This window comes from Dipteris shenzhenensis, chromosome 1 (assembly GCF_047967505.1).
Source record: "Dipteris shenzhenensis isolate YYH24624 ecotype China chromosome 1, Dip_SZ_1.0, whole genome shotgun sequence".
Lineage (NCBI taxonomy): Eukaryota > Viridiplantae > Streptophyta > Polypodiopsida > Gleicheniales > Dipteridaceae > Dipteris > Dipteris shenzhenensis.
The window spans coordinates 22,131,342-22,157,137 of record NC_141596.1 but is presented as its reverse complement, the minus strand read 5'-3'; the positions used below and the strand labels follow the sequence as shown (position 1 = coordinate 22,157,137).

The 25,796-nt window shown below is 41.8% G+C and overlaps 1 protein-coding gene across 3 annotated transcripts in view; it reads left to right on the top strand.

The window, feature by feature from the left end:
* The window catches only part of DEG7 (DegP protease 7), a 118,163-nt gene extending 94,290 nt beyond the window's left edge, over window positions 1–23,873 (top strand). The window contains exons 17-24 of one of the 3 annotated variants that reach the window (XM_087373224.1): window positions 2,648–2,753; window positions 3,697–3,867; window positions 4,112–4,191; window positions 4,283–4,510; window positions 7,279–7,494; window positions 22,802–22,959; window positions 23,138–23,249; window positions 23,404–23,871. In XM_087373224.1, coding sequence (XP_087229350.1) covers window positions 2,648–2,753; window positions 3,697–3,867; window positions 4,112–4,191; window positions 4,283–4,510; window positions 7,279–7,494; window positions 22,802–22,959; window positions 23,138–23,249; window positions 23,404–23,571 — 1,239 coding nt within the window. In that variant the 3' untranslated portion in view covers window positions 23,572–23,871. Of the gene's footprint in view, window positions 1–2,647; window positions 2,754–3,696; window positions 3,868–4,111; window positions 4,198–4,282; window positions 4,511–7,278; window positions 7,495–22,801; window positions 22,960–23,137; window positions 23,250–23,403 lie in introns of all 3 variants that reach the window. The other 2 variants (XM_087373220.1, XM_087373231.1) reach the window with 2 other exon arrangements.
* The last annotated feature ends 1,923 nt before the right edge of the window (window positions 23,874–25,796 follow it).

Here is a 25,796-nt window from a genome sequence, read left to right as displayed (position 1 = left end):
GTATGTGAGAACTCTAGATCCATGGAATGTTGGGGGATTAGAGAAACTTATGGAGCTGTTTGAGTCCAAATACAGCAGCTATAATGAAGATGATTTTCAGTTCTTGACATTCGGCAAGGACAGCATAACAGAGATGCAATGCAAAGACAGCTCATTGAAGCGCTCATGGGAGCTACCATGTGGGGTGTATGGCAAAGCAATCAATGCTTCCTATGTGGAGAAAGTGGGTAGCAAAGTGCAATGGGGTGTGCAGAACCAAAACCATCGGGACATCTGGAAATTATGTGATTATGGAGCTTCGTGACGGTGAGCGTGTGAGGATGGATTTCCACCCACATGACCCTGGAGGTGCCATAACACTAAAGGAAAAGGAATATATTACATTTCCTTGACCCTGGCGGCATGCATGATGGAATATGTCCTTTTTACAGTAGGGGGCCTTGGTGCCTAACCATTACCCACAATTTTGAGGAGGGATGGATTGTAATGAAGGCCAAGTTAGTGAGGGGTAGGGCTAATTTGGCTAGGGGATGTTGTGTGTGTGTGATTTCACCAATAAAATGTTTGTGTGTGTGGACTATATAAGTCCACCTTCTTGTCCTTTGTACATACATTTGATGTGACATCTAATCCTATATTCTATCCTTCTTCCTTCTCATACTTGCTACCTACTCTCTCTCTCTCTCTATATATATATATAGATATATATACATACATACATACATACATACATACATACATACATATATATACAACCGTAGAGCCCAAGACCATGAGGGACTACGGATTGAGAACTTCACACATGGACAAGAAGTCTTGGCCCCGATTCTAGCACAGATGTTCAACCACGCAGTATGTCATGGCTTCCCTCCTGCTTGGAGTACCACACCATTGTGCCAATATGCACAATGTAGGAGATCCCATGGATACTGGGAACTACAATACTCTCATGATTGGTTATACGCTGGCCAAGATCTGTGGGTCGGTACTAGAGACAGAGATCATCTTCCCCCGCCCCCTTCCCCCCTTTCAGTACAGCTTGGATGCTCTTGATCCCCTGGTCCCACGAGATGAGATCAACCGTATTATATGGTTGGACCTACTTCAGATTTTTATGTCACGGACTTGGGGAGGGAACCAGGAGGTCCCCACCAAAAGATCCGGTTCCACAGTGTCCATTTCTTGAGAGTGTTAGAGGATGGAGTGGTCATCAGACCCCGTACTTGGAGAACATACGAGTCTACAATGCCCTCAGGATTGGACAGATGTGGGTCTCATTCCATCAGTTGAGGATTGCGACAAGGAGAACCACAGGTACACCCAGAGAGCAGCGGATTTGCAGATTGTGCAATTTGGGGGAGCTAGAAATGGAGGAGCATTTCCTATGTACCTTTCCGGTCTACTATGAGATCCGAGCACGCTATCTTTGCCTCTTCCAGGAGGGACATGGCTTTGGACCTCTCTTGACTAATTCAATTGCAGGACCAGGTCTGCATTGGGCTCTATTTGATGAAGATGAGACGACATAGAGAGACCCTTTTGTGTCAGATCACAGAGCAAGAGAGAGTAGTGCCGTAGGAGATAGGGGTAGACCACGCCCAGTGACATGTGATAGATGTCTACACATTTCAGTCTGCTCCTAGGCATACCGGGGTAGAGGACGAGGAGATCAACGACATGAGAGCAGCATGGATCAGCGAGAGGAGATGAGGAGGAGGGATGCAGCCAGAGACATAGGAGCCACACATGACACAGTGACGGACCGGAGCATCGACGATAGAGGTTCAGCCCATCACTGCTCTACTCGGTGGAGACCGTCTGACCATAGGTCTCTGAGATCTCTGTATCCTATTGGCCATAGGCAACATGAAATTTCAGAAGGTCAATCTTGAAATCAATTGCTATAAAAAGAAATTATTGTGCACTTACCAGAGACGTTCCTTGCATCAATGGCGATTTGCCTTGCACAGCTAGCTTTTGCAAAGTACAGGCCCCATGCTGGTAGGCAGCTATTCCACTAGTGTAGGCTTCCTTGAAGTTGTGGACTCCTACATATGCAAACACATATCGCAAGTTAGCTAAATTAGCATTTTCAAATTACTGTGGCTACTCTAGAATTTTGGACTATAGAACAATAACAATCTGAATTTGTACGATTGGACATATTCTAGTCTTACAAAGGTATATATTGCGGCTACTCTAGTTTAATCATTTCATTTTTCAGGCTGTGGTCACTTTATGTTTGAGATGATCCACCTTAGCATATCTTTGAGCTAAGGCTCCAAAAGATGGCACATGTGGCATAACTTGAGTTGGAATTATCTACACCCTGAACCATCTGAAGAGACACACGACTTACGCATAATGCTTTAATTTCACCCTATTAAAAGCATTTACAAAACCATATATGTGATTTGCAGATATTAGTGGACAAGAATTTGAAGGAGCAATTCACTATCTTAGTAACTGTGCATTGATGACACAGTTTAACTGAAAATTATGCATTTTGCATGTTATCCTTTCCCTAGACATTCCAGGACTAATGAGTTACTGAATTTGAATTTTGATTTGAGTTTATATAATTTAGCATGTTTTAAAGCATTAAAACAATTGACATTAAGTGTTCTTTATTTCATGAAATGAACAGGTGGTATTTCTTCATCCTGTACACAATTATGCTCTTGTTGCTTATGATCCTGCTGCTTTGGGCTCAGCTGGGATGGCTGCAGTGTGTGCTGCCGTTCTTCTTCCTGGTGAGTTCTCTTATAAAAATTGAGCATCATGTCAGGCTGGTGCGCACCACCTTTGTGGTTTTTAGCTTCTAATTTGTTTGGAGGATGTGGGATGTCCATTACCATCTAATTATTTTGAATAAGAATGACTTGTTTACTGGTGCAATAAGCTCAAGGACTGAAACAAAAATGATTTACATTGTGTCTCAAAAAACTTCATCTATTTCCTGACACCATGAAAAATAGGAAGATCACTTTTCATTACACCCTTAAAGCTTTTGTTTCGCCGTTTGCTTTCTTGTAAGCTTGTTTTATTGTCCCTGGGAGGAAATCACTAGATGCTTTCTTGGTTGCACTTTATAAAACATAGTTGGGAACATAAGGGTTACTTTTAGCTTTGATTTAGTCTATTTTTTCTGATTCGTGTCTCACTTCATAAAATGATGGCCGTTTCTTACGATTCTTGAACAGCTCTGTCAATGAGTAGGAAGATCTTATATTGAAGATTCCTTCTAAACAGTTGGCTCAAATCCAAGTCAGTTTACATGCATTAATGGGATAGGAAGTGTCAATAAACCAGTGACTCAACTTAAAAATTTTGTGGCTGCTTTCAACATTATTGAGCAGGTGTATGACCCTTTAAAAAACTTGAGTTTGTCTTAGAGAGGATGTCCACTTGTGAACAAGATAAAGACATGGGAGCGGGGTAATCAAATGCCAGTGTAGCATAAGTAAAGCTGTTACTGTCTTCTTTATAACCAATGGCAGGGGGTAGTGATTTTAGATACAAATTTAAGCCAAATAAAAATTTGCATGCTGAATGGACAAATTGATATTTTTGCTGTTTTGTGCTTTTCTTGTTTTGTTTAGGTTGCAATGTGTGTTCCAGCAATTCTGTTGTTGTATTGAGTTGTATATCAATCATTGAACTCTTGCCCGATACTCTTCAACTTTTTGTTTGCAGAGCCCCCACTACAACGGGGTGATTCAGTGCACTTGGTTGGGCTGAGTCGAAGTTTACAAGTCACATCAAGAAAATCTATAGTCACAAACCCAGGAGCTGCTCTTAACATTGGCGCTGCTGATTGTCCAAGATACCGGGCAATGAATATGGAGGTCATAGAACTTGACACAGGTTTCTTTTCCCTTAAGTCAAGCATATCTGGGTTAACTGCCAGGTTTTGTGCAAGTATTTGATGTATGTGTGCGTGTTGTCCTGTCTTACAAGGTTCCATGAGATACTATGTTGCAATCTTTGTGCTCTCTTTTTGTTTAAAATGCTAGATATGTAAAATTGGAGTACAGGAGATTTTTTAGACTGTCCAGTGCTATACATTTTTTTAATAGACTTCTACTGAATAGATGAAATCTCTTCACAGATTTTGGTCATGCGTTTTCGGGAGTTCTTGCTGATGAACAGGGTAGAATCCAAGCACTATGGGCAAGCTTTTCAACTCAGGTGAAGGTTGTCTTCCATTTAGCCCTTATCACTTAGTCTTTCCGATGGCTGCATTCCCCTTGTAGTTTAGCATTGTCATTTTGTGCCTCAGGTCAAGTATGGTGACAGCCCTTCTGAAGATCATCAGTTTGTTCGTGGCATTCCCATTTATGCAATATGTGAGGTCCTTGATGGAATAATCAATGGCAATACAGGTCCTCCATTGCTAATAAATGATGTTAAGAGGAATATGCCGGTTGTACGCATTCTTGAGGCAGAATTGTATCCTACTCTCCTTTCAAAGGCTCGCAGTTTTGGTCTAAACGACAATTGGGTTCTTGTATGACTCTTTCCTTCTTCTTTATTTTTGGTGAACTAGCCTGACACGTGTAAATGTTGTCTAATTTATTCCCTTATGTTAATTGTTTTAATTGACTTAGATTGTAAGAAAAGTTTGTCAAGTCGGATATTATTAAGAGTGCGACATTATCCTTTTTTGTGATCAGTTTGCATCGTTTGTGTACTAATAATGCTCGTTTCAAGTAAAAAAGATACCAAGAGCCAGGATCTCAAGAACTATGGTACTGCTAATTAAAAATGGATCAAGCTTTGTTTCAAGAAGACGTATGTTTCCCCCCTGCATGGTCAATACAACAGTGCACTCAGCCATGCAAATCGGTCTTCTTGTTGGGTAGAAAGTTTAATCTGCTTTTATTTAAAAATACAAACCAAATGTTTGTCAGTTAAAATCATCCTGAAGCAATGACCCTCTTCGATGTATTGTTCAAAAAGGGAGGGTCACCTGCTTTGCTTTGTTTGGCTTAAAGGTTTTACTGGATTGTATTCAGGTCTATTTTTATTTACAGAGGATTGGAAGATAAGTCTATGAAACTCTAGTCGTTAGCATTCAAATGCATGAAGAGTGGATTATTAGTGTAAGTGTATATAGCTTGTGCCTCTAGGAGGCACCACATTTGGAGGTTTATCCAAGCGAAGTTGGATGCTTTGTGGCCTGACATAATAAACCTCAAACTATGAATTCAGGATCAAAGGCAACACATACTCACAAGCTCTATGCGCAAGCTTCAGACCTGTAGAAACAAAGCCTCATATTTAGAAACACATTGGTGGAGATAGAATGTTTCCAATAGAATTGAAGTGTCTTAGAGAAGCTTCAGTTCTACAGAGAGTGATCTCATTGCCTCATCCCAGACGGCCATATCATAAGACCAGGATAACGTAGTATTTACACCCTTATGGTTTACCTATGGCCATCGGGAAATTGAGGGTCTCTCCCCACCACCGTCTCAATGAAGTTGGGAGATAACAAGGACCACATGGAGGATGTATACCCAAGGATCAGTGAAGATATGCCTGTTATGCCACGTGAATGAGTTGAATCAGAGACATAATTGATATTCAAATGCACATTATACTACATGATAAGAGGGCATTACTATTGCTTTTCTAGAGAGGCTTAGGACTCCTCAACATGTCTTGTCTGTCACCCTGTAAGTGTGTGCTAGCCGAATTGGGATATCTACCTTTTATAAACATCACTTTATCAGAGTCTAGGGTTGGTGAAGATATTAGAGCCATTCCCATGTTCTTTTGCTTCACACAAGATATGGATTCTTGGTTTTAGATTTTGCACTTGGTGGAAGAAGCTCTTAGGGTCTTCCTTGATTCTTTGACAACCTTATGTACTGCTGCCTGTACACGTAAAAATTCAGTTTTCACTAGACACTCCCTTCTTACTGATATGGCATGAGCGTTGATACCGCCATATGAGGGAGATTGTTCCAAGCAGTGATGTTGGCTAAATGACATCCTGCATTGAAAATCCGGGGAAAGCTGAGACTTCTACAGCGTTGAGATGGCATTTTCAGCCTCAGCCTTGGTTTCTTTCTACCTCATTCCTCTGAGGTGTTTTTTATTATATGCTTAGCATGGTGTATTTCTGCATAGAGCTTGCTCTAGCGGGTTTCTTTCTTACTTAATAGAAGTCTCTTTTTTGGGGGAAAAAAAAAATCCGGGGAAACGTCGGGAAGGAGGTGCCCAAACCAATCTTGGATCTCCTAGCTCGTGATGGTATTCTGCCATCCTTCAAGTAGGCATGGGAGATCATCTCAATGGAAAAGGCATGCTGCCCCATTGTCAGCAAAGTAGACATACCTCAAGTGAAAACCATTACACCGGTCACATCCTCGTAAGGCCAAGTGTGGACATAAATAGACTGGGTGGGACTGCCCTGCAGCCTTTGCGCAAACAGGGGAACAGCACGGGGGGCAGGTGGGAGGAGTTTTAGAGCTAGCCTACAGCTAGCAAGGCGGAGGATGGGATGATGGGAAGGGCAAAGTGAGCAGGGAACTGGAGTAGATGCAAAAAGATTAAGAATACAGAATGTTAGTGAGAGGAGGAAGAGGGACCGGATACAGATGGAGGCGGAAGGAGGGGGTGACAGGGAGAGCTATCCGTCGATGGGGCTCCAGGTTCGGAGTCGGGAATACTTACGTGGATCTTTTGATGGTGTAAATATAATCTGTGCAAGTCTTGGTTTGAGATGAATACATTTTTGATTTCATGTCTTTATCTCTCATCGTCATCGCTCCCCTCCCATTTAGCATGTTTTGCATGACTGGTGATTCATGAAACAATGATGGTTGGATTGTTGGCTTTCTGTGCATTCTTTGCCTCCTTGATTGACCTTAGGGGAGTGAGTTTTTAATCAGTGTTCCAATTATGCAGATTGTTTACATATACTTTTCTGGTTGATGGTCTGTATGAGTGTTCTATATGGTTTGGAGCACATTGCTCCTGTGCCACCCTTTACCCCGCTGTTCTCCCAGTTCTTCTTCCCTACTACACCCTGTCTGGACTTTATTGTAGTGTAGCTTATCTATAAGTGCACATACAAGTTTACTATCCTGTAATTTGAGTAAATTATTAAGCTGAAAGCAATTTGTATGTCCAGTTTGAAATCTTATGCTATATTCTCAAATGTTTTTGTATCTTACTTGAATTGTTTAGAATCTGAGATGACATTTTGCACATTGCCTTATAACTTTTTCAAATTGTCCTTGACAATATGCTTCTTTTGTTGTGCAGGCTTTGGCAAAGAAGGACCCAGTCAGGAGACAGGTTCTAAGGGTGAAAGGTTGTTTAGCAGGATCTAAAGCGGAAAGTGCTTTGGAACAAGGCGATATGCTTTTGGCAATCGATGGGAAGCCAATCACCTGCTTTCGGGATGTGGAAAATGCATGTAATCGTATAAATGACCATGCTGATGTGGAAGGAACACTCAACATCACAGTTTTCCGTCAGGTAACACAATAGTGTGATGTTCCAATGGGAAGAGTGTGCTGTTGTGATTGGACTCTTTTGCATGTAAGACCAAGTGCAGGCTACAAGAGAAGAAATAAATGTACTAGTTGCAGATGTATAGGGATTGTCCTATTATTAGGGAGGGCATGTAGCTAAGGCGATGGCCTTGAAAGTGTCAGTGGTAGTTTAAAAATGCCTTTTGTTTGAGCGCATTCAGATACAAGCCATCCTAGCGATGCTGAAATGAAGTGCTACATGAGACGTTACAGCTGAGAAAACTCTCAACTATAGCTCAGAAGCCCTATTTTTACAGAATGTTTCTGTCTATTATGGAATGTGTGCGCATGTGTAGGCACGCGCACAAAAAGATTCGAATGATCTAAACTTCATTTCGTGAAAGGTCATAGACTTGAAAGTCAATAAGCACCTACAATTGACACGCATTAATTGACACGCATTTTTGTCAGCACGTGTGCATACATTCATGCGCACACATTTTATTAATGTTTATGCAATGTCATCAGAAAGGTTTCTAGTGAAAGGAATGCTTGAAATACAATTATATAGATACATACATACATACAAATATACAAATGTGCGCACGCATGCGTACATATATGTGTTATAAGTTATTTTCTATAGATTAGATTAACATATGTTGTGCATATGTATAAGATATATTCAATAAATAATAGGCTATAGGTTACAGCCTGGGCTCTTTTACCCGAAATATCCTCAAGCCTCTGTCTCTGTCTCTCTCTCTCTCTCACACACACACACACTCTTTTTTTTTAATAGTGAAAATTTTGAAGGCTTTATATTACAAGACGGCTATCCCAGAAAAGCTGGTAACCCAAAAGATAGAACGCATATACATCATGATTTATGTAATGAGGTTGCAGACAATCGAAGAGCGGTTGCTGCAAAGAACGACGGAAGAAAACAAAAGTAGAAAGAACTAGATCACCAAAGACTCTATGATTTCTATCTTTCGAGAGAGTCTAGAGTGCTCAGTAGTGAACCCAGGTAAAGAACAACTCAAAATCCGGCCGTCGAGGATAGATCCCAAACAACCAAAAAAGCTTGCCAAAAGAGGCCTGAGGAAATATCAGTCTCAATCTCAAGCTCCATGTCTCGGGGCAGTGCCAAAAAATATAAGATACAGATTCTCTTGGAGCTAAACACCTACGACAAATAGCCGGAGCAATATGTCTGCGTGATAAAAGCTGTCCAGACGGAACAACCCCCAACAAGACACGCCATTGTTGTCATAGAGGGACCTTGGAGTGCCAAATCTGTTTCAATCATTTTCTCCACCATTTGACCGGACGATGCAAACACCAAAATTTATTAGCTCAGTCCGATGCCCATGGTATTATATGAGATAGCTTCAAAGAACGAATGGACGAGTGTACAGGAAGAAGAGTCCAATCCTGAAGCCTGTTGTCTTGAAGTTCCAAAGGGGGTATTGGCTGAAATGGCGGAAGCATCCGAGTAATGATTTGCCATACAAGACGATAATGCATTCCCAAACCATATTTTCCAGTAGCCAAAGGGAAAGATAAAAGAGTGCCATCATCATGAATGATATCTGCCACAAAGGAAATTCCTTTTGAATCAAGAAAATACAAGCGGTTGGGCTCCTGTAAAGCCAACGGCTGAGAAAAAATCCGGGACCAGTGGATGTTCTCCGCTCGCAAAGAATAACACTGGAAGGAATCCCGACCATGCCAAGCGAGATGTGAGAGAATATGTTTCCAATCCAAAAACATTTGAGTAACTATAGGGCAACCTTTGACCTTGCCTTCAATATTGCCCAACAGAAAATCTCACTGAGAGGGTTGCCAATAGCCAAATGTAGGAGTAGTGAGTTAAAGAAGTAAATAGCGCATCATTGCAGCCCAAGGATGATCTCCTTGTAGAAATTGTAGCATCATTTTCCCTTTATGAGCTAGAATGTGCACATGAATGTTGAGAATATTCAGCCCCCAATGCAATTTTGGCGAACATAATCGCTCTACTAGAAGCAAGCGCAAACTTTTCTTGCCATGCTTCGAACGCCAAAAAATTTCCATGATGGCGGACATAAAGGATGTAATATCTCCTTTATTAAAAAAGATCAATGGCAGATAAAATTGCATCACTAGAACCACCAGGAGATGGCCTACAAACCCCCTCCATGGGATGGGCTGAAGTACTCTGGAAACGTCTTAGAATACCCAGTATTTTCTGGTCATGGTGGCACATGTTCATCCAAAAGGATATAGCCCCTATGAATGTACAAGGGATGTCAGATCATGTAACAAAGGGAACCAAGTGTAAAGCCTATCGGAAGACTTCGAACTTGGGACGAGGAAGTGCCTTTGTAAACATATCTGCTATGTTGTCCTCTGTGGGAAGATAGGACAACTCTATGTCTCCTGCTAACAACCGCTTCCGAACATAATGATAGTGAACTTCAATATGCTTGGTACGCGCATGAAACATTGGGTTACGCGCAATGGCCAAAGCACTCTGGCTGTCAGTGTAGACAATAGTGGAGGATGTCTGGCGAATACCAAGATCTGTAAGTAGCTGTCGAAGCCAAACACACTCTACTGTAGCGGTGAAAGCTGCCCTGTATCCAGCCTCACAGCTAGATGTGGCAACTGTTGGTTGCTTCTTGCTGAGCCAAGAGATACATGAATTGCCAAGCAAAAAACAATTGCCAGTATGTGACACTCTGGTGTCGGAACATCCTGCCTAGTCACTATCCGTGTAAGCATGCATGGTAAGTGAATCCTGATCACCTTAGAAGAGGGCTAAATCCTGAGTGCCTCTGAGATATCTAAAGACTCTCTTCACTGCCTGCCAATGCTGTGAACTGGGCATGTGCATGAATCTACTGAGCTGAGATACTGCATACTGTAATTCAGGTCTGCTGTGACATAAATAAATAAGGCATCCAACAGCTTGGTGATAAAGAGTGATATCACATGGTGGGCTCCCATCATGAGCTGAGAATTTGAAGCCAGGGTCCACTGGAGTAGAGATTGGCTTGCAATCCTCAAACTGAAAACGATCAAGGACCTGTCCAATATACTTGGACTAAGACATCATGATACCCCCCTCAACATGAGCAAACTGAATGCCCAAATAATAATGGAGCTGTCCCATGTCTGACATGTCAAAAATCTGCTGCAAATCAGCCTTGAAAGCTGCAATTTGCTGAGTATTTGGGCCATATCATCCACATATAAAATCAGCACTAAAAAATCAGCCTTGAAAGCTGCAATTTGCTGAGCATATCATCCACATATAAAATCAGCACTAAAAAATCAGATCCACTCCTGCGGACATAAAGAGTGGGTTTTGTGGGGCTATTCTGAAAACCAAGGGATAGTAAGTGTGCATGAATTTTGGCATATCATGCCCTGGGTGCCTGCTTCAAACCATAAAGGGCTTTGCTAAGCCGGCATACCTTATTTTCAGAATTAACAACCTCAAAGCTAGGAGGTTGTGTGACATATACTTCTTCCTACAGATCCCCATGAAGAAAAGCAGTCTTGATGTCAAGTTGGTGCACTTGCCAATGATGATGGGCTGCAATGGCAATGACACATCTAATGGTAGTAATCCTGGATGTGGGAGCAAATCTCCTCAAAGTCAATGCCTTGTTGTTGGGCAGGCATACCCTTTTGCAACAAGACGGGCTTTGTATCGATCTATGCTGCCATCAGATTTCCTTTTTAATTTGTAGACCCACCGGGTTCCAATGGCATGCTTGCCGGGAGGGAGATCTACTAATTCCCATGTGTCATTTTTAGCAATGGAATGTAACTCAGCCCTCATTGCATCCATCCACTCTTTGCTATCAAAAGCATCTTTATGGCACAGAGGCTCTTCATTGCAAGCTGTAGCAAGGAGTGCAAACTCAAGAAAGTGACCATGCTGTCTATTCCTTGATCTTGTCCGGGGAGCAAAAGGCTGTTCTTGTTCGTTGTCCCTCAATGTATCAAGAAGCCATATGGGAACTTGCCCTTGCTGTCTATTGACAGCTCTTTCTTCAATGACTGCATCATGAATAGTGGGATCATTTTGTGCTAGAAGAGAAACCTGCAAATGAGAATGGGGTAGTGGCTGATTATTGCTTGGTGGAGGGCCTGCAGGAGGCTCATGTTGCTGGTCAAAGTCCTCTTCTGAGGAAGGCAGAGGTAACCAAGATTCAAAGGCATCAAACATGTCAACATATGGCTTAGCTTTACAGTCCACAAGAGGAGAAGCGAATGTTCAGCAAAGATTACATCTCTACTGACAATAATCTTCCCAGTATTTGGTTGGTATAACCGATACCCTCTACTCTCCTGGCTGTAACCAATAAATATGCATTTGATTGCCTTGTCATCAAGTTTGTCTCAGCTGAGATGGTACATGAACATATGCAAGAGACCCAAAAACTCTCATTTGTGAAAGTGAAGGCTTCTTGCCTTTCCATGCTTCATAAGGTGTAACAGTCTTCAATGCCCGTGTAGGTGATCTATTCAGCACATAGTTGGCACACATCACTGCATCAAGCCAAAATTTATTGGGCAAAGACTTGGCCTTAAGCATGCATCTGGCCATCTCCATTGTGGACCTGTTTTTCCTTTCAGAAACAGGATTCTGCTGAGGAGTGTAAGGAGTAGTACATGAGTGAATAATGCCCCGTGAAGACAGAAATGCATCAAACTCCTTTGACATATACTCTCCCCCCCTATCTGTGTTGAGGGTGACAAGCTTGCATCCTGATTCATTCTCAACCATATTCAGCCATCTCTGAAAGCATAAGAAAACTTCAGATTTGGCTTTTAAAGGATATATCCAGCAATATCTTGTGAAATCATCAATGAGAGTCATGAAATACTTGTACCCCCCAATGGCATTTGTCCTCATTGGGCCACAGACATCACTGTGCACTAGCTGCAATTTCCTTTGTGAGAGTTTTGGATAATTCTTTTGAAAGGGAAATCGATGCATCTTACCCAAAAGACAACCCTCACACACATGTTTGGAAACTGTGTGAGTTTGAGGTACATCATTTGCCATCTGCTGTGAATGTAGCTTTGCAAGAGCTCTATAATTGAGATGGCCCATTCTCTCATGCCAAAGATGAGTTTCAGCAAGCTGTGAATCTGAAATAGCCAATGCTTCAATAGAAAGTGCAGCTGAGTGATGATCAAGGTGATAAAGCCCTTTTTGCAAAGTGCCAGTGAGAACTATGGCATTGTCATCACGAAGATCATAAACTAGGCATCTGTAGCCATCAAAAATCACTCTGAAACCTGAAGTAGCAATTGCTGAAATTGAGATCAAGTTGACTTCAATTCCAGGCACAAAGAGAACATTTGTCAAAGTGACAGGATGACTTGAAATAGATGTGAGCTGCACATCTCCAATTCCTTTTACAGCATATGAAGCATTATTAGCACATGTGATAGTCCCCCCTCGAGGTGCATCAGCTAAAGAGTGAAACAACTCTCTGCAAGATGTGACATGCTTTGAAGCACCACTATCATGTGAAGCATTATTAGCACATGTGATAGTCCCCCCTCGAGGTGCATCAGCTAAAGAGTGAAACAACTGTCTGCAAGATGTGACATGCTTTGAAGCACCACTATCAAAGTACCAGGACTGAGCATCATTAGCAGTAAAGAGTGCATCAGCTTTGGAGGGATCAAATGAGCAATGGACAGCCCATGCCCAATCATCCTGAAGAGCATGTGCATGTGAAGCATCTTCTGGCTCATGGGATTCAATAGCATGAGAGGCATTAAGTGTCAATCCTACTGCAATGCGCTTTCTGCATTCTGAAATGTCATGTCCAGGCTTGCGACAATAGTTGCATCTTTTCTTCTTTGACTTATCTGCTGTATTTCTAGATGCATGGGAGGAATTGCAGCTACTATGCGCAGATTTTGGCTTGCCCATAGGCTTGGAAGCCTTGCCTCTTCCTATTTGCTGTGAAGCAAATGTATGATCAGGAATAATGGCTTGTCTATTAGCTCTACTTTGCTCTTCCTGCAAAAGCAAAGTAACTAGCTGATCAAAAGAATAGTGGTCTGGATTACCCATGGTCACTAATCGAAGGGTTGTAGCAAACCCTTGATATGTATCTGGCAGTCCATTCAATGTGGTACTGACAAGCTGTAAATTTGGCACCACCTCACTAATGTTGGCAAGTTGTTCCATGAGGTCCTTGACCTTGTCAGGTATGCATCCATAGAGTCACCTTCATTCATGCTGACTTCCTATAATTGCCTTCTCAAATATGCAACACGTGCCTCATTGCAAATCTGATAGAGAGAAGCCAATTTATCCCAAGCATCCTTTGCTGTCCTGCAAGACCGGATGTGTGGAATAATGATTCTCTTGCATGATAAAGCAATACATGAATGTGCATTTGCATCTCTTGCATCCCATCTTGATTGTTCCTGAGTTGGAAGAGTAGCAGTATTCCACAAATGCTTTGCAACAAGAATATGTTTCATGAGATAAGACCACATTGGATAGTTGGTGCCATCCAACCTATCATCTTCGTGAAGAACACCAAATAGATCTTGATTGTTCCCAGCCATAGCAAATGTGATACCCTGAAAGAGACCTGAAAACCCAAAAGCCTCAAGGCTATCACTGCAAAAGCTGGCTGTTCAAAAATGACAGCAAATATCTGCAAATTTCCAACCCAAATCAAAGGGCCCAAATGTGACTGTGGCAGGCAATGTTCACTGCAAAAACAGCAAATCTGGCAAAAGCCTTAAATTTAATGATGGCAAATGGGCCAAAAAGAGGGCAAATGCAGAAAAGCCCCAAATTTTCCTGAGATTTTTGCAAATGTGACCCAATGTATGAAAATCTGACTCAATGTCCTACAGAAAAGACTCAATGTCTGAAAATTTGACTCAATGTCCTGCAAATGTGACTCAATGTTCTCCAATCTGACCCAATGTATTGCAATCAAACAAGAAATTGCAGACCAAATCCCAAAAAAAAAAAAGCCTCAAGGCTTGTAATTGCAAAATTAGGACTTGCTCTCCACAAAGTGACTGCAAAAATGCAACTGTCCCAAATTATAAACCTCAAGAAATAGGCTTTCCAAACTGTTGAAATAGTTTGATAAGACTTCAAACAGTAAAAGGAAGTGAAGGACAACTAAAGTCCTCAAAAGCCCCAAGTTTTGAGAAAGTCCACACGAGCTGTACGGACAACTGTTCTGTACGGAACATGTACGGTGCAATTGTACGAATGTACGGAGCATGTCTAGTGTACGGTGAATATACAATCGTACGGATATGGTACAATATACGGATGCAACGTACGGCTGTACGGTGACATGTACTACGTTGTACGGTGTACGGATCGTAGTACGGAGCAAGTACGAAGAGCAGTACGGAGCCCAGTATGGATTGCAGTACCGGACGGGTACGGAGCCTATTGTACGACGATGTAGATATTGATCTGTATGACTCTACGGTAGCGTAGGTATAACGTAAGTACGGCGATGCAAGTACAACGCAAGTACGATTGTACGGTGATTGTACGAAACGCAAGACGAAGGTACAGAGACGTACGTAGTGCAGTACGAAAATAGGTACGGAGCAGTACGACGTAAGTACAGAGCAAGCACGGATGAAGGAGCAGTGAAGCTCAAGGGAGCTGATGCGAGTCTGGGTGCAGGAGACGAATCTAAACGCAGCTCTGATACCACTGTAGGATCGATGAATAGAAAGAGAGAGAGAGCAAGGTACAAAGAGTCGATAGATAGTGCCGTCACGTCAACTAAGACGGCACTGTCACATAGGACTAAGTGTCCTATGTGGCCTAAAAGGCACTAACACTACAAGTGCCTATATTTATGCCTACAAGGCACATACCATGGCCTATAGGGCATCACTAGAACCACCAGGAGATGGCCTACATAACCAAGATGGCGTACCAACTGTGGGATAATTTCCCCCAGCCATACCAGACTATGCCAATCTTTAGAATGCTAAGGCAACAAGCAACATTTCTGAAAATTGACTTGAACGCCAGCAGCCAGGCCATATAGTGAAAGAGCTTGCATAAGGGAAGAAAAGTCTCTTTCAGAATTATGTGGCACACAAAAGGAATCATCTGCATAGGCCTAAGCAACTAAAGGATGACTTACAAGAATATGCAATCCATGTAACATGTCAGCCGCCACCAAATGGTCAATATATTGAAGCATATGATGCGTGGCTATAGCATATAAAATAACACTAAGAAGAAAGCCCTGGCAAACTAAGCAACGGAGTGTCCAAGCTTCAGAGGTATCCCCCGACAAGATGCATGCAACTTTGCTGTCACTGTAGAGCCAAAAGATGATATGCTGTAATTTTTAACTAAAGCCCAAAGCTCGCATGGTCTGAGCTATAAAATCCCATTGGATGGTGTAAAAAGGCTTTGCAATATCTACTTGCAACAAGAGAACGTCATGTTCAGTATATTTGGCATACTCAATCCCAATGTAGGCATTTGCAATATTGTCAGTTATGTGCTTGCAAGGAATAAAACCATACTGCGCCAAATGAAGGTCCTCATGCAAGTATTCTTTGATACTATCAACCACCGTTTTGGTGATGATCTTATAAATAACAGGCATCAAAGTGAGAGGCCTCCAATCAGCCAATGATTCACAGATTGGCTTCTTGGGCAGAAATTTTACAAGCCCTTTCTTCCAAGAATCCGGCATGTATGATTGTGCCAAGCCCTATTTATCATTTGCAGCAAAGGAGATTTGAGGAGATCCCAATATGCCAAGAAGAATTCAACAGTGAGACCATCCTAGCCAGAAGATTTCCATCTACCACATGATTTAACATCATCACTTAACTCTCTTTTAGTGAAAGGAGCTTCCAAATCCAAGGCCTGTATGGGTGAGACAATGGGAGTGACATGCTGTAATAATTGCTGCCTTGCTAAAATAACCTCCTGTGAAGGAGGATCTACTTTACCAAAAAGAGCAGCAAAATGCTAAACATAAGCTATGGCAAGCTGTGCTTGAGAAGAAGTCTAAATACCATCAGAGAGAAGAACCCTACAAATACTTTGAGATTGTCTTTTATAGTGTAAGCCTTTAAAGAAGGCTTTGGATGAACCTCACACATGCTTTTTTTTTAAAAAAAAGTGAAAGCCATGATTGTTTATATTACAAGAAAAGCCACCTTAAAGCGAGGAGCTATAAATTACATCAACCGAAAATCTCTGTTAAAGCTAAGTATACATCATGATCTATGTAGCGAGTCTGCAAACAATCAAAAAAGGATTGCTGCAGAGAACGCTTGAAGAAAGCGAACAAAGAAAATGTTGGATCACCAAAGACTTTACAATTCCTGTGTATCCTAGCCCCGATCCTAGCAAAGCTGTTCGGTGAAGCAGTGTGCCGCGGTTTCCCACGCACAGCATTTCATGTCCAAGATATATGCCTCAATACATGATATGGAGGTCAGGTGGTATGCAGAGATGCAAGGATCAGGGTAGAGGGGCAGACAGGGTTCCGACGTGACCATGGGACCATGGACCACATACTTACACTCACGAGTTTCATAGAGGAGGCCAGGGCACGGAAGCAAAGACTCTATTGCTGCTTTGTGGAATTTTGCAAAGCCTTTAATACAATACCACGAGCACTCCTCATCAGGCGGTTACAGGAGTTGGGTTATGGCCAAGAGATTGCATGAGCTGTTATGGCATTATACGAGAGGGTTTTCGGTAGAGTTCGACATGCGGTGGATGGATAGATGAGATCATGAGCACCATTGATGTCAAACAAGGTCTATTGTTGCTTTGTGGATCTCTGCAAAGCCTTTAATAGAGTAGGCAGCTATAGGAGGTGGGTTATGGTTGGGAAATTGTATGGGCTGTTATGGCATTATACGAGAGGGTTTTCGGCAGAGTTTGGACGGGCGGTGGGTGGATAGATGAGATCATGAGCACCATTGGGGTGCTTTATGCACTCTATAGGAGACGGCGTGCGTCGGGAGTGGACGGGTGGAGGGCATACTTAAGCAGAGGGTCACATCTACACTTTATCTTATCATTAAGAGATGGAGTTGGAGGAGTATTTTTCTTCTAGATGTCCTGTATACTATGAGATCAGAGGTCACTATCACCATCTCTTGAGGGATTCAGACCCATATCTAGTTTCTTGTCCTATCCAGATCAAAGATGCCTGGCAACTGTCATCCATGAGGTCCTCCGACACGGGGAGAAATTGCTCATATCACATATGCGAGTTTAGGATGTATAGCTAGACTCCACTCCGAGCATGTTCACCAAGTTTTTCTTGCCAGACAGCACTCATGAGTAGAGCTCAGGATAGCGGGAGGATCAGAGCGAGATATGGTAGACTCACTAGCGGGTTGAGGCACAGATCAGACTAGGGGGTCACTGCTTACCAGATCGGGGACACAACCGTCGGAAGTGACATGGGCACCTATTCGTCACAAGGCCATAGCTAGGAGACCAAAGCAAACCACACATACTGACAGCCTCTACGCTCCATCATAGGCTTTATAACACCACAACGTCATACATCACCAACTCCCTGTTAGGATTGACGTCTCAAAATGACCATCACATTGCTGCCAAGCCCCAATCTTCTCCATGAGCTTAGAGATCTATCGATATCGTTATGATTATGGCTCTTTTTGTATTCGTCATGGGTGTTGATGCCCACTTAGAGAATCGAAGCCTTTAGCTCATTGTATCATGTTCTTTCTGTCTCTTAGACCCTTTGGTCTTTCGAAGACTTTGAATAAACTTTCTTTCTTTCTTTCTCTCTCTTTGATACTCAGAGATGTAGTAGCTACTCTTTTTTGTGTGTACTTTGTCTCATAGGCCCATGAGGCCTCTGTATTGTATTGGATCAGGTTGTGTCTCCACATGAGGATGATGATGCCAGGATGCCTGCTTAGGTTTATGGTGGACATGTACTATGATATCACTGACTATGTCTTCACATAGTTTTTTAGCATGGGTTAGGATGCTCACTTAATAGCTCCACCCTTCTGCTCATTGTATCAGGTTTTTCTTCAGTCTCATAGACCCATCGGTCTTTAGCATACTTAAATAAACTCTCTCTCTCTCTCTCTCTCTCTCTCTCTCTCAGCATGATCACCGAGTTTTTCCAACCAGACAGCATCAACTAGTAAGGCTTAAGGAGACAGTAGATCCGAGGACCAGAGCTAAAGAGACATATGAGACTTGCCAGTGCACAGATCAGACTAGGTGACCTTTCCTCCATGCTTACTAGATTGGAGACACAGCTGACAGGCTATGAAGCTACTTGAAAGAACATTGCAACAAAGTACTGGGTCGAGCACACAAGCTAGCGCAACAAGTACTCAGTACATGATGAGTTTGTAATATTTTCTCTCAGCAGATGTAAGGGATTCACTATTAGTTGATAGTGATCGCCAAACCCATAGATCCAAAAGGGTCTCATGTGGAGTTATAATATAATCATATCATATCATCTCTCTCTCTCTCTCTCTCTCTCTCTCTCTCTCTCTCTCTCTCTCTCTAGCCTAGATACACTTAAATTTTTTTTTGGGAATTGCCAAGGATACCCATTGCAAAAAGGAGCGGACCTTGAATCAGGGGGTTAGAGATACATACATTATTTTCCCTTGCAGAGACTTGGGAACATGGTGCATGCAAGCTGCCTTGTTCTGAAGTGTGTGAAGTCTATATGGATGCCTAAGAAAGCTTCCAGCCGGAGAGGAAATGGTGGGGCTGCATGCCTCTTTTGCAAAGCCATTGGCACCCATATGTGTTTCATAAGGTGGATAAGAACAAAAGATACGTATGGCTGCATATTACATTACATAGACATGCCTCTGTCTTTGTGGCTGGATGCTACATACCACACTATGGCTCTGTTTTCTACATGCATGAAGCTCCCACAAAAGATGACCGTTTTAGAGATCTTGAGATAGAAGCTGCAACTTTCATGCAAGAAGTTTATGCTAGGCTTTGGGGGACATGAATGCAAGGCTTGTATCACCAATTGTAAATATTCCAAGTAAAATACATAGTTGACCTCTTATTTGATCATAATTAAAGAGTTTCTCATTCAAATTTTAATTATGGTCCGAGAGTTCTTTTAATTGGTCCAAGCATTGACTTCGGTCAAAGAGGCTTGGCTTTGGTCAAGAAGGCTTGACTTTGGTCAGGAAGACTTAGTTTAGGCCAAGAAGGTTGACCTTAGTCCACCAAGATATTACAACCTCGGTTGGAGAGATTTGGTTATAATTAAGGCACCTTGACTATTTGTCAAAGCCTCTTAACTATGGTCAAAGAGAGTTGGTCTCGGTCAACCAGAGAATCAGGTTTGGTGCACGCTTTGGTTTGCTTGGTAGGGACGCCCACAAAGACTAGTATTAGTCTAGAGATATTTTTGCTTGCAAAAGCTAATAGTTAATGGGTGCCATGGTGGTGTGCCTCTTTAAATGTTGCAGGTACCAAGAGGGGTTAAAATGCCCTACTTCTATGTCACCAAAGGGATTTACCATGGATGTTGGAAGACCCTAGAGAGACCAAGCCCAGGGCATGAATTTGGTTAGTAACTAGGAAGTTGACATGTGGCGAAATTCTGAAGTAATAAAGACCTTTCGGGGGGTCCAGCCTGTTGGTTCTGGGTCCTAGTGTGTGAGAGAGTGAGAGAGATATATTGGATGAAGGAATTCGTCGTGTGATTTCATGGAAGATCATGGTCGAAGGAATTTGTCATTTGGTTTCATGGAAGATTATGTTCGAGGAGTTGCATCTGTGGGATTTTTCTTGAAGACGAGAATGTTCCATGGAACCAGCCTTGTCCCAAGTAAACCTAGAGCCACTAAGAGCAAGCACCTAACCAGATTGTAAGCAGCCCTTTAAATTTTTATTTTTTTATAAAAAGGCTTGAGTGGTCTACTGCCTAATAACAAAGACCCACAAATGACAGGTCTGAGAAGAGGAATGCCAATTAAAAATTTGAGGCTAATGCCTTGAGTAGACAGAAAGTTATTGGCACAAGGGTGGGGAAAACTGTCAAAGCAAGCTCTAGATGCAATATACCTCTTGCTGAGGGATTTTCAAGCTGAACAAGAAAGACTTATCACCATGTGGATTATTCAATCCTGTCACCTCCTTTGTGTGAGGCTTACAAATCTCAAGGTACGAACTGATGGCCTCACAGGAACGTGCTAACTCACCCAATGAGGGGATTGCAGAGCTTGCTGATGCGTACAGAGTGTTGTTAGCACAACTAGCAGAAGCAAGGAAGGACCTGCTGTTTTGCAGGTTGAGAACCTTGGTGGTGAGAAAGAGCATGAAAAGACTCATGTTGAAGAAGGCAGGAAAGAGAGAAGCAGGAAAAGATCTCTAAGTTCAACCCCTTCTACTTCCTCAGATGATGCATCCAGGAAGAATAGAAGCCTCGCCACGAGGGCAAGAAAAAGAGTTGAAGAGATGATGATGAAGAGTGATCTCATTCCAGGAAGAGGAGGACGAGGCACTATCATAGATCCTCAAGTCCTTCCACTTCCACCTCTTCATCTTCATCTTCATCTACTTCTTCTAGGTCATTGGCACCTAAGTCCAGAAAGAAGAGGACATCCAAGCGGAGACATGCAGCAAGTAAGGCAGCAAAGCCTCGGGAATTCAATGAAGGTGGGAAGTCTGTAAACTTCAATGGCCAATATGGTCATACTGAGGAGGCTATGTAGTTTATCAGGCAGTTTGATGCCACATTTGGCACAAAAAACTTTTCTGGGTCTTCCAATTGCGCATGGTCAGCTTGCATTGAGAGGGACAGCTAATGCATGGTGGAGTGCCCAAACTACAGATGGCTCAGCGCCAAAGAAATGGAAGGGCTTCAAGAAATCTTTCTATAAACATTTCATGCCTAAGCAATTCAGAGACCATGTCCTCCTTGGTTGGGAGAGTTTGCGGTCTCGTGTGGAAGGGATATCACTCATCAGATCAAAGGTACGCCGGGGATAACAGGCCGGAATAGATGCCCAAGAAGTGGTCAATGAGGTGATGTCTCACAACAGACCTTTGAGTTCTCTTCAAATTGGAATTCACATGGATGCAAGGATACAGTAGAGGTCTACAATGACAAGTTTTGGGATGCCTATTTGCAGGTTGCTCCTTCTAAAAAGATCTCTAAGGAATCCCAACTCAGGAAGCACAGGCCTGGTTTAATCCAAAGATACAGGCTATGGTTAATACACAGCGTGTAAAAGGCATACATGATATAATGCACTAAGCCTCTGTAGCCAGTCTTATGCACATGCAGGACCCTGCCGATGTGCCATCTTTGCAGGCAGGGACCTACTGAAAGAAAGAAATCTGATTTTTCCAGGTCTGAAAAGAAAGAGTTGCCTAAGGCTGAGAAAAAAGGATTTCAACCTTAGAAGCCGAGGGGCACTCAAATGCCAAAAGCCTATAAGGGCATGTCCGAGATTACTTAAATTGTCTTCTTTTGTTTCCCCTTACATTTCCTTGCTTTAGGGTATCTATCTGTAAAGTCCTGAGATGCTTGGGCCAGGCTGTAGGCCCATCTGTTCTGGGTTCACTGGTTCGGGTTCCCGGCTCACTTGTTTCGGCGGGCTCCAGGTCTATCTGCTCCGGGCTTGTGCCCTTGGTTCATTTGCTCTGTGTTTCTGATCCATTTGTTCTGGGTTCACGGGTTCTGGGTTTTGGGTTCCTGATCCTCGTTTGATTTATGTACTTTGATCTGTTGACATGACATAATATAGAAATCATTATCCTCAGCAAAAAGAGACCCTGAGAAGCTTGGATGAAGCAGGCAAAATGTGGGTTGTGCAACCCAGAGTAAGGAAATGAAAGCAATTTTCCCTTCCTTGCCATAGGAACCTGATGGCAACGATCATGTCTTTTTTGATCTCATATCCCAGCACCTCCCCTTTGTACCCAGCCAAAAAGTTCTTAATCATCACATAGAGAGTGTGACTGGGAATATTTCACGGTGGACCAGAATGATTCTGTTACACATCATGACTATGATTTCAAACTTCAAAACCTGCGTGTAACCTTGTTGAATTACCCTTGTATTTTTTGACTTTCCCTTGTATTTTTTACTCTCGACACTGGTCAAATTGTGTGAATGGATGGGCACATGTAGGTAGGAAAGGCCTGATCAAGCTATACTTGTTGAGGTTTAATGATCTCTCTTTTTCAGGAGGAGCCCTCTGAAATTACAAATGTTTACTTGGTCTTGATGTATCTTTCAGTTAATCTTTTACTCTTATCATGCTCGTAGGGGATGGAGATGGAGGTGGTTGTGGGAACAGACGTGAGACATGGATTTGGGACAACAAGAATGGTTAGCTGGGCTGGAAGCGTTGTTCAAGATCCACATCCAGCTGTGCGTGCTTTGGGTTTTCTACCCGAAGAAGGGCATGGAGTTTATGTTGCCAGGTATGTGCTCAAAATCTCTCTTTCAAATGCCAGAAATGTTATCCTCAAGGTTCAAGTTACAGTCAAGCTTTATGGGATATGTTTCACACTTAATTAGGATGGTGAGCTACCATCTGTAGCTCTTTCATTTTTACTAACACAAAGACAATATGAATCTCTTGCTTGCTTCTGCATGCAGATGGTGTCATGGAAGCCCAGTTCATAGATATGGTCTATATGCATTGCAATGGATTGTGGAAGTCAATGGGAAACCAACACCTAATTTAGAGACATTTGTGCAAGTAACAAAGGTCTCATTTTCTGCAACTTTATAAAGAAAGCCTCTCTCTCTCTCTCTCTCTCTCTCTCTCTCTCTCTCTCTCTCACACACACACACACACACACACACTCACTCACTCACTCACACTTCTGAAGCTTACTAGGGTTTATGTCATGTTGAATCAGGAGCTAGAGCATGGAGCGTTTGTTCGCGTTAAAACGGTCCATTTGAATGGCAAACCTCGTGTACTAACTTTGAAGCAGGACTTGCAATACTGGCCGACTTGGGAATTGTCCTTTGATGCTGCAACAGCAACATGGCGACGGAGAGTAATTAAATCATATGAGCAGTGACATAATAGCATTTAATAATTATCACATGTCATGTATCCTGATTGTTCTCTCTCCAAGAATGATCAGCCGCTCAAAATATTGGGTTATCACAATTGTGTAACCCATTGAAAGCTCGCTTATTGTCAAGATTGTCTGCTCGTATGTAAGCTATTGGTAAAAGAAGCATGTTCACTTCTCCAGTGCCAATGAATTTGTATTTAAGGAATGCCTATTGGCTCTTGATCCTTCAACATTAAGTTTTATATTCTTATAGTCAAAGTTTTATGTACGACTTTTATAAGATTGAAGGTAGACATATATGATGTCAGTTTAGTTCTTAGTTATTTATATGTATAAAGAAGATCTATTTTATGTTGCATGCCTTTGTGTTCATACATTCAGAAATGCCTAGTGGATCTGAACGAAGGTCACGTTTTGGATGCTTTTGTTGAACAAGAGTGTACAGCTTTCAAGTAAAAGTTGAAAGTCAAATTAGATGGTCTGGTTTTGGTGGCCGAAATGGTCATTATTTAGCATCTCAGAAGGCAAGAGAAGTGAAAATAAGGTACCTTAACGCTTAATAGATCTGAAGCGCAACAGTCCAGCCTATCACCTATGTGGAGACAAGGACACCTCTTGAGCTCTTAGGGCAGCACCACCTTACATGTTATTAGATATGAAGCACAATACTCAAGCCCATCATCTATGCGGAGAACAAGGACACCTCTTGAACTCTAAGGGCAGTACAACCTTATGGTGTGCTTCTATAAAAACCAAATTAACTAAAAAATGAGGTACATTACACACTTGAATTGCAACACTAAAACCCATCATCTATGTGGAGACAAGGATACCTCTTGAGCTCTTGGGGGGCAGCACAACCTTTTGGTGTGCTTTTGTAAAACCAAATTAGCTCTTGGTGTGTTTTTGTGATTTCCAAATTTAACATGGAAGAATATGTATTTTCAAGATGGAAAGGAGTATAACATTGTTTGTTTATTGCAAACATGTAGAAATGGCTTGGTAAGCCTAATGAAGGAGAAGATACTGATTCATCTAGAGTGGATGCCAAAACTTTAGTGGGTTACTGGTTCTAGAAGCTGTTTGAGAGGTGAAAAGTGGACTCATGAAGGAACTCCATCTATTATAACTAGGATATAAGCCTGAGATATAATGAAGTTTTTTTTTTGTGTGGGTAAGATTGGATGGTCTTATTAGGTACGTATTTAATCAATATTTCTACATACATTGTATCACAACATGCCCTTCTAAATGCAAAAGGAGGGTAGTCAACTTAACAAGCATCAATGAGTTTTGAGCATTCTTGATGGTGTTGCCACATGTTCTTTAAGCCATATCTAGTGATAATATATTATGTGGTCTTTTATAAATTGGTCTCCAATCTTGATTGTCATCTTTGTTCTTGATCCTTGGCATTGTCATATCCATATAATGTTTCGTCACAAGTTTGTTTTCCTACCGTCTTATTTCTCATGATTCAAAGTTTAAGTTTATAATTTATATTTCTCTTCTTTGAAATATATTTGAAATCTACATGCAAAATGTGCTCCCTCCTTGTTGTAAGCCATTGCACTAAAAGCACAAGCAACAATGTAAATACCTTCACCACCATGCGTGATCCCTTTGAATCATCATTAATAACGTATGACAGGAAGGAGGCAGGGGGATTCTTTCATATGTATACTATATATGGAGATTCTAGGACTCCATATTTACGATAACATTCAAGTCAATATTGATATATAATTTTATGGAACCTTAAAGGTTTTTGCAAAGATAATAGTTTGGGGTAGATATCTAATGCCTACAAAGCATTCCAAACACTAAATAGATTTCACATGCTCTTATAAGATCTCAAAGCTCATGTACATTGCACATGAAGATTTCAAAAAATTCATTGGGTAGCAATCTACATTCTAGAAAATTGTTCTTTCGATTCTTTTATTCTCTTACGTATTGTCCAAAGCTGTAGATTGCCTATCATTATAAAGACAAACTGCTCTATGGAGTGGTCAAAAAGATCAATAAGCCACTCTAGATTCTTGCATTCAATGACACACTTTGGTTTCTATTACATGCAACTTCTTATGCAAAATGATTGTTTGTTATATTTAGATGGCATTACTTCTTTGTCCTATGAACAATTACAAAAAAAACACATTCATGCACATGAATAGAATGCCATTTTTGCATAGAGATTCCAAAAATGCTTCTTGTAGTAGAAA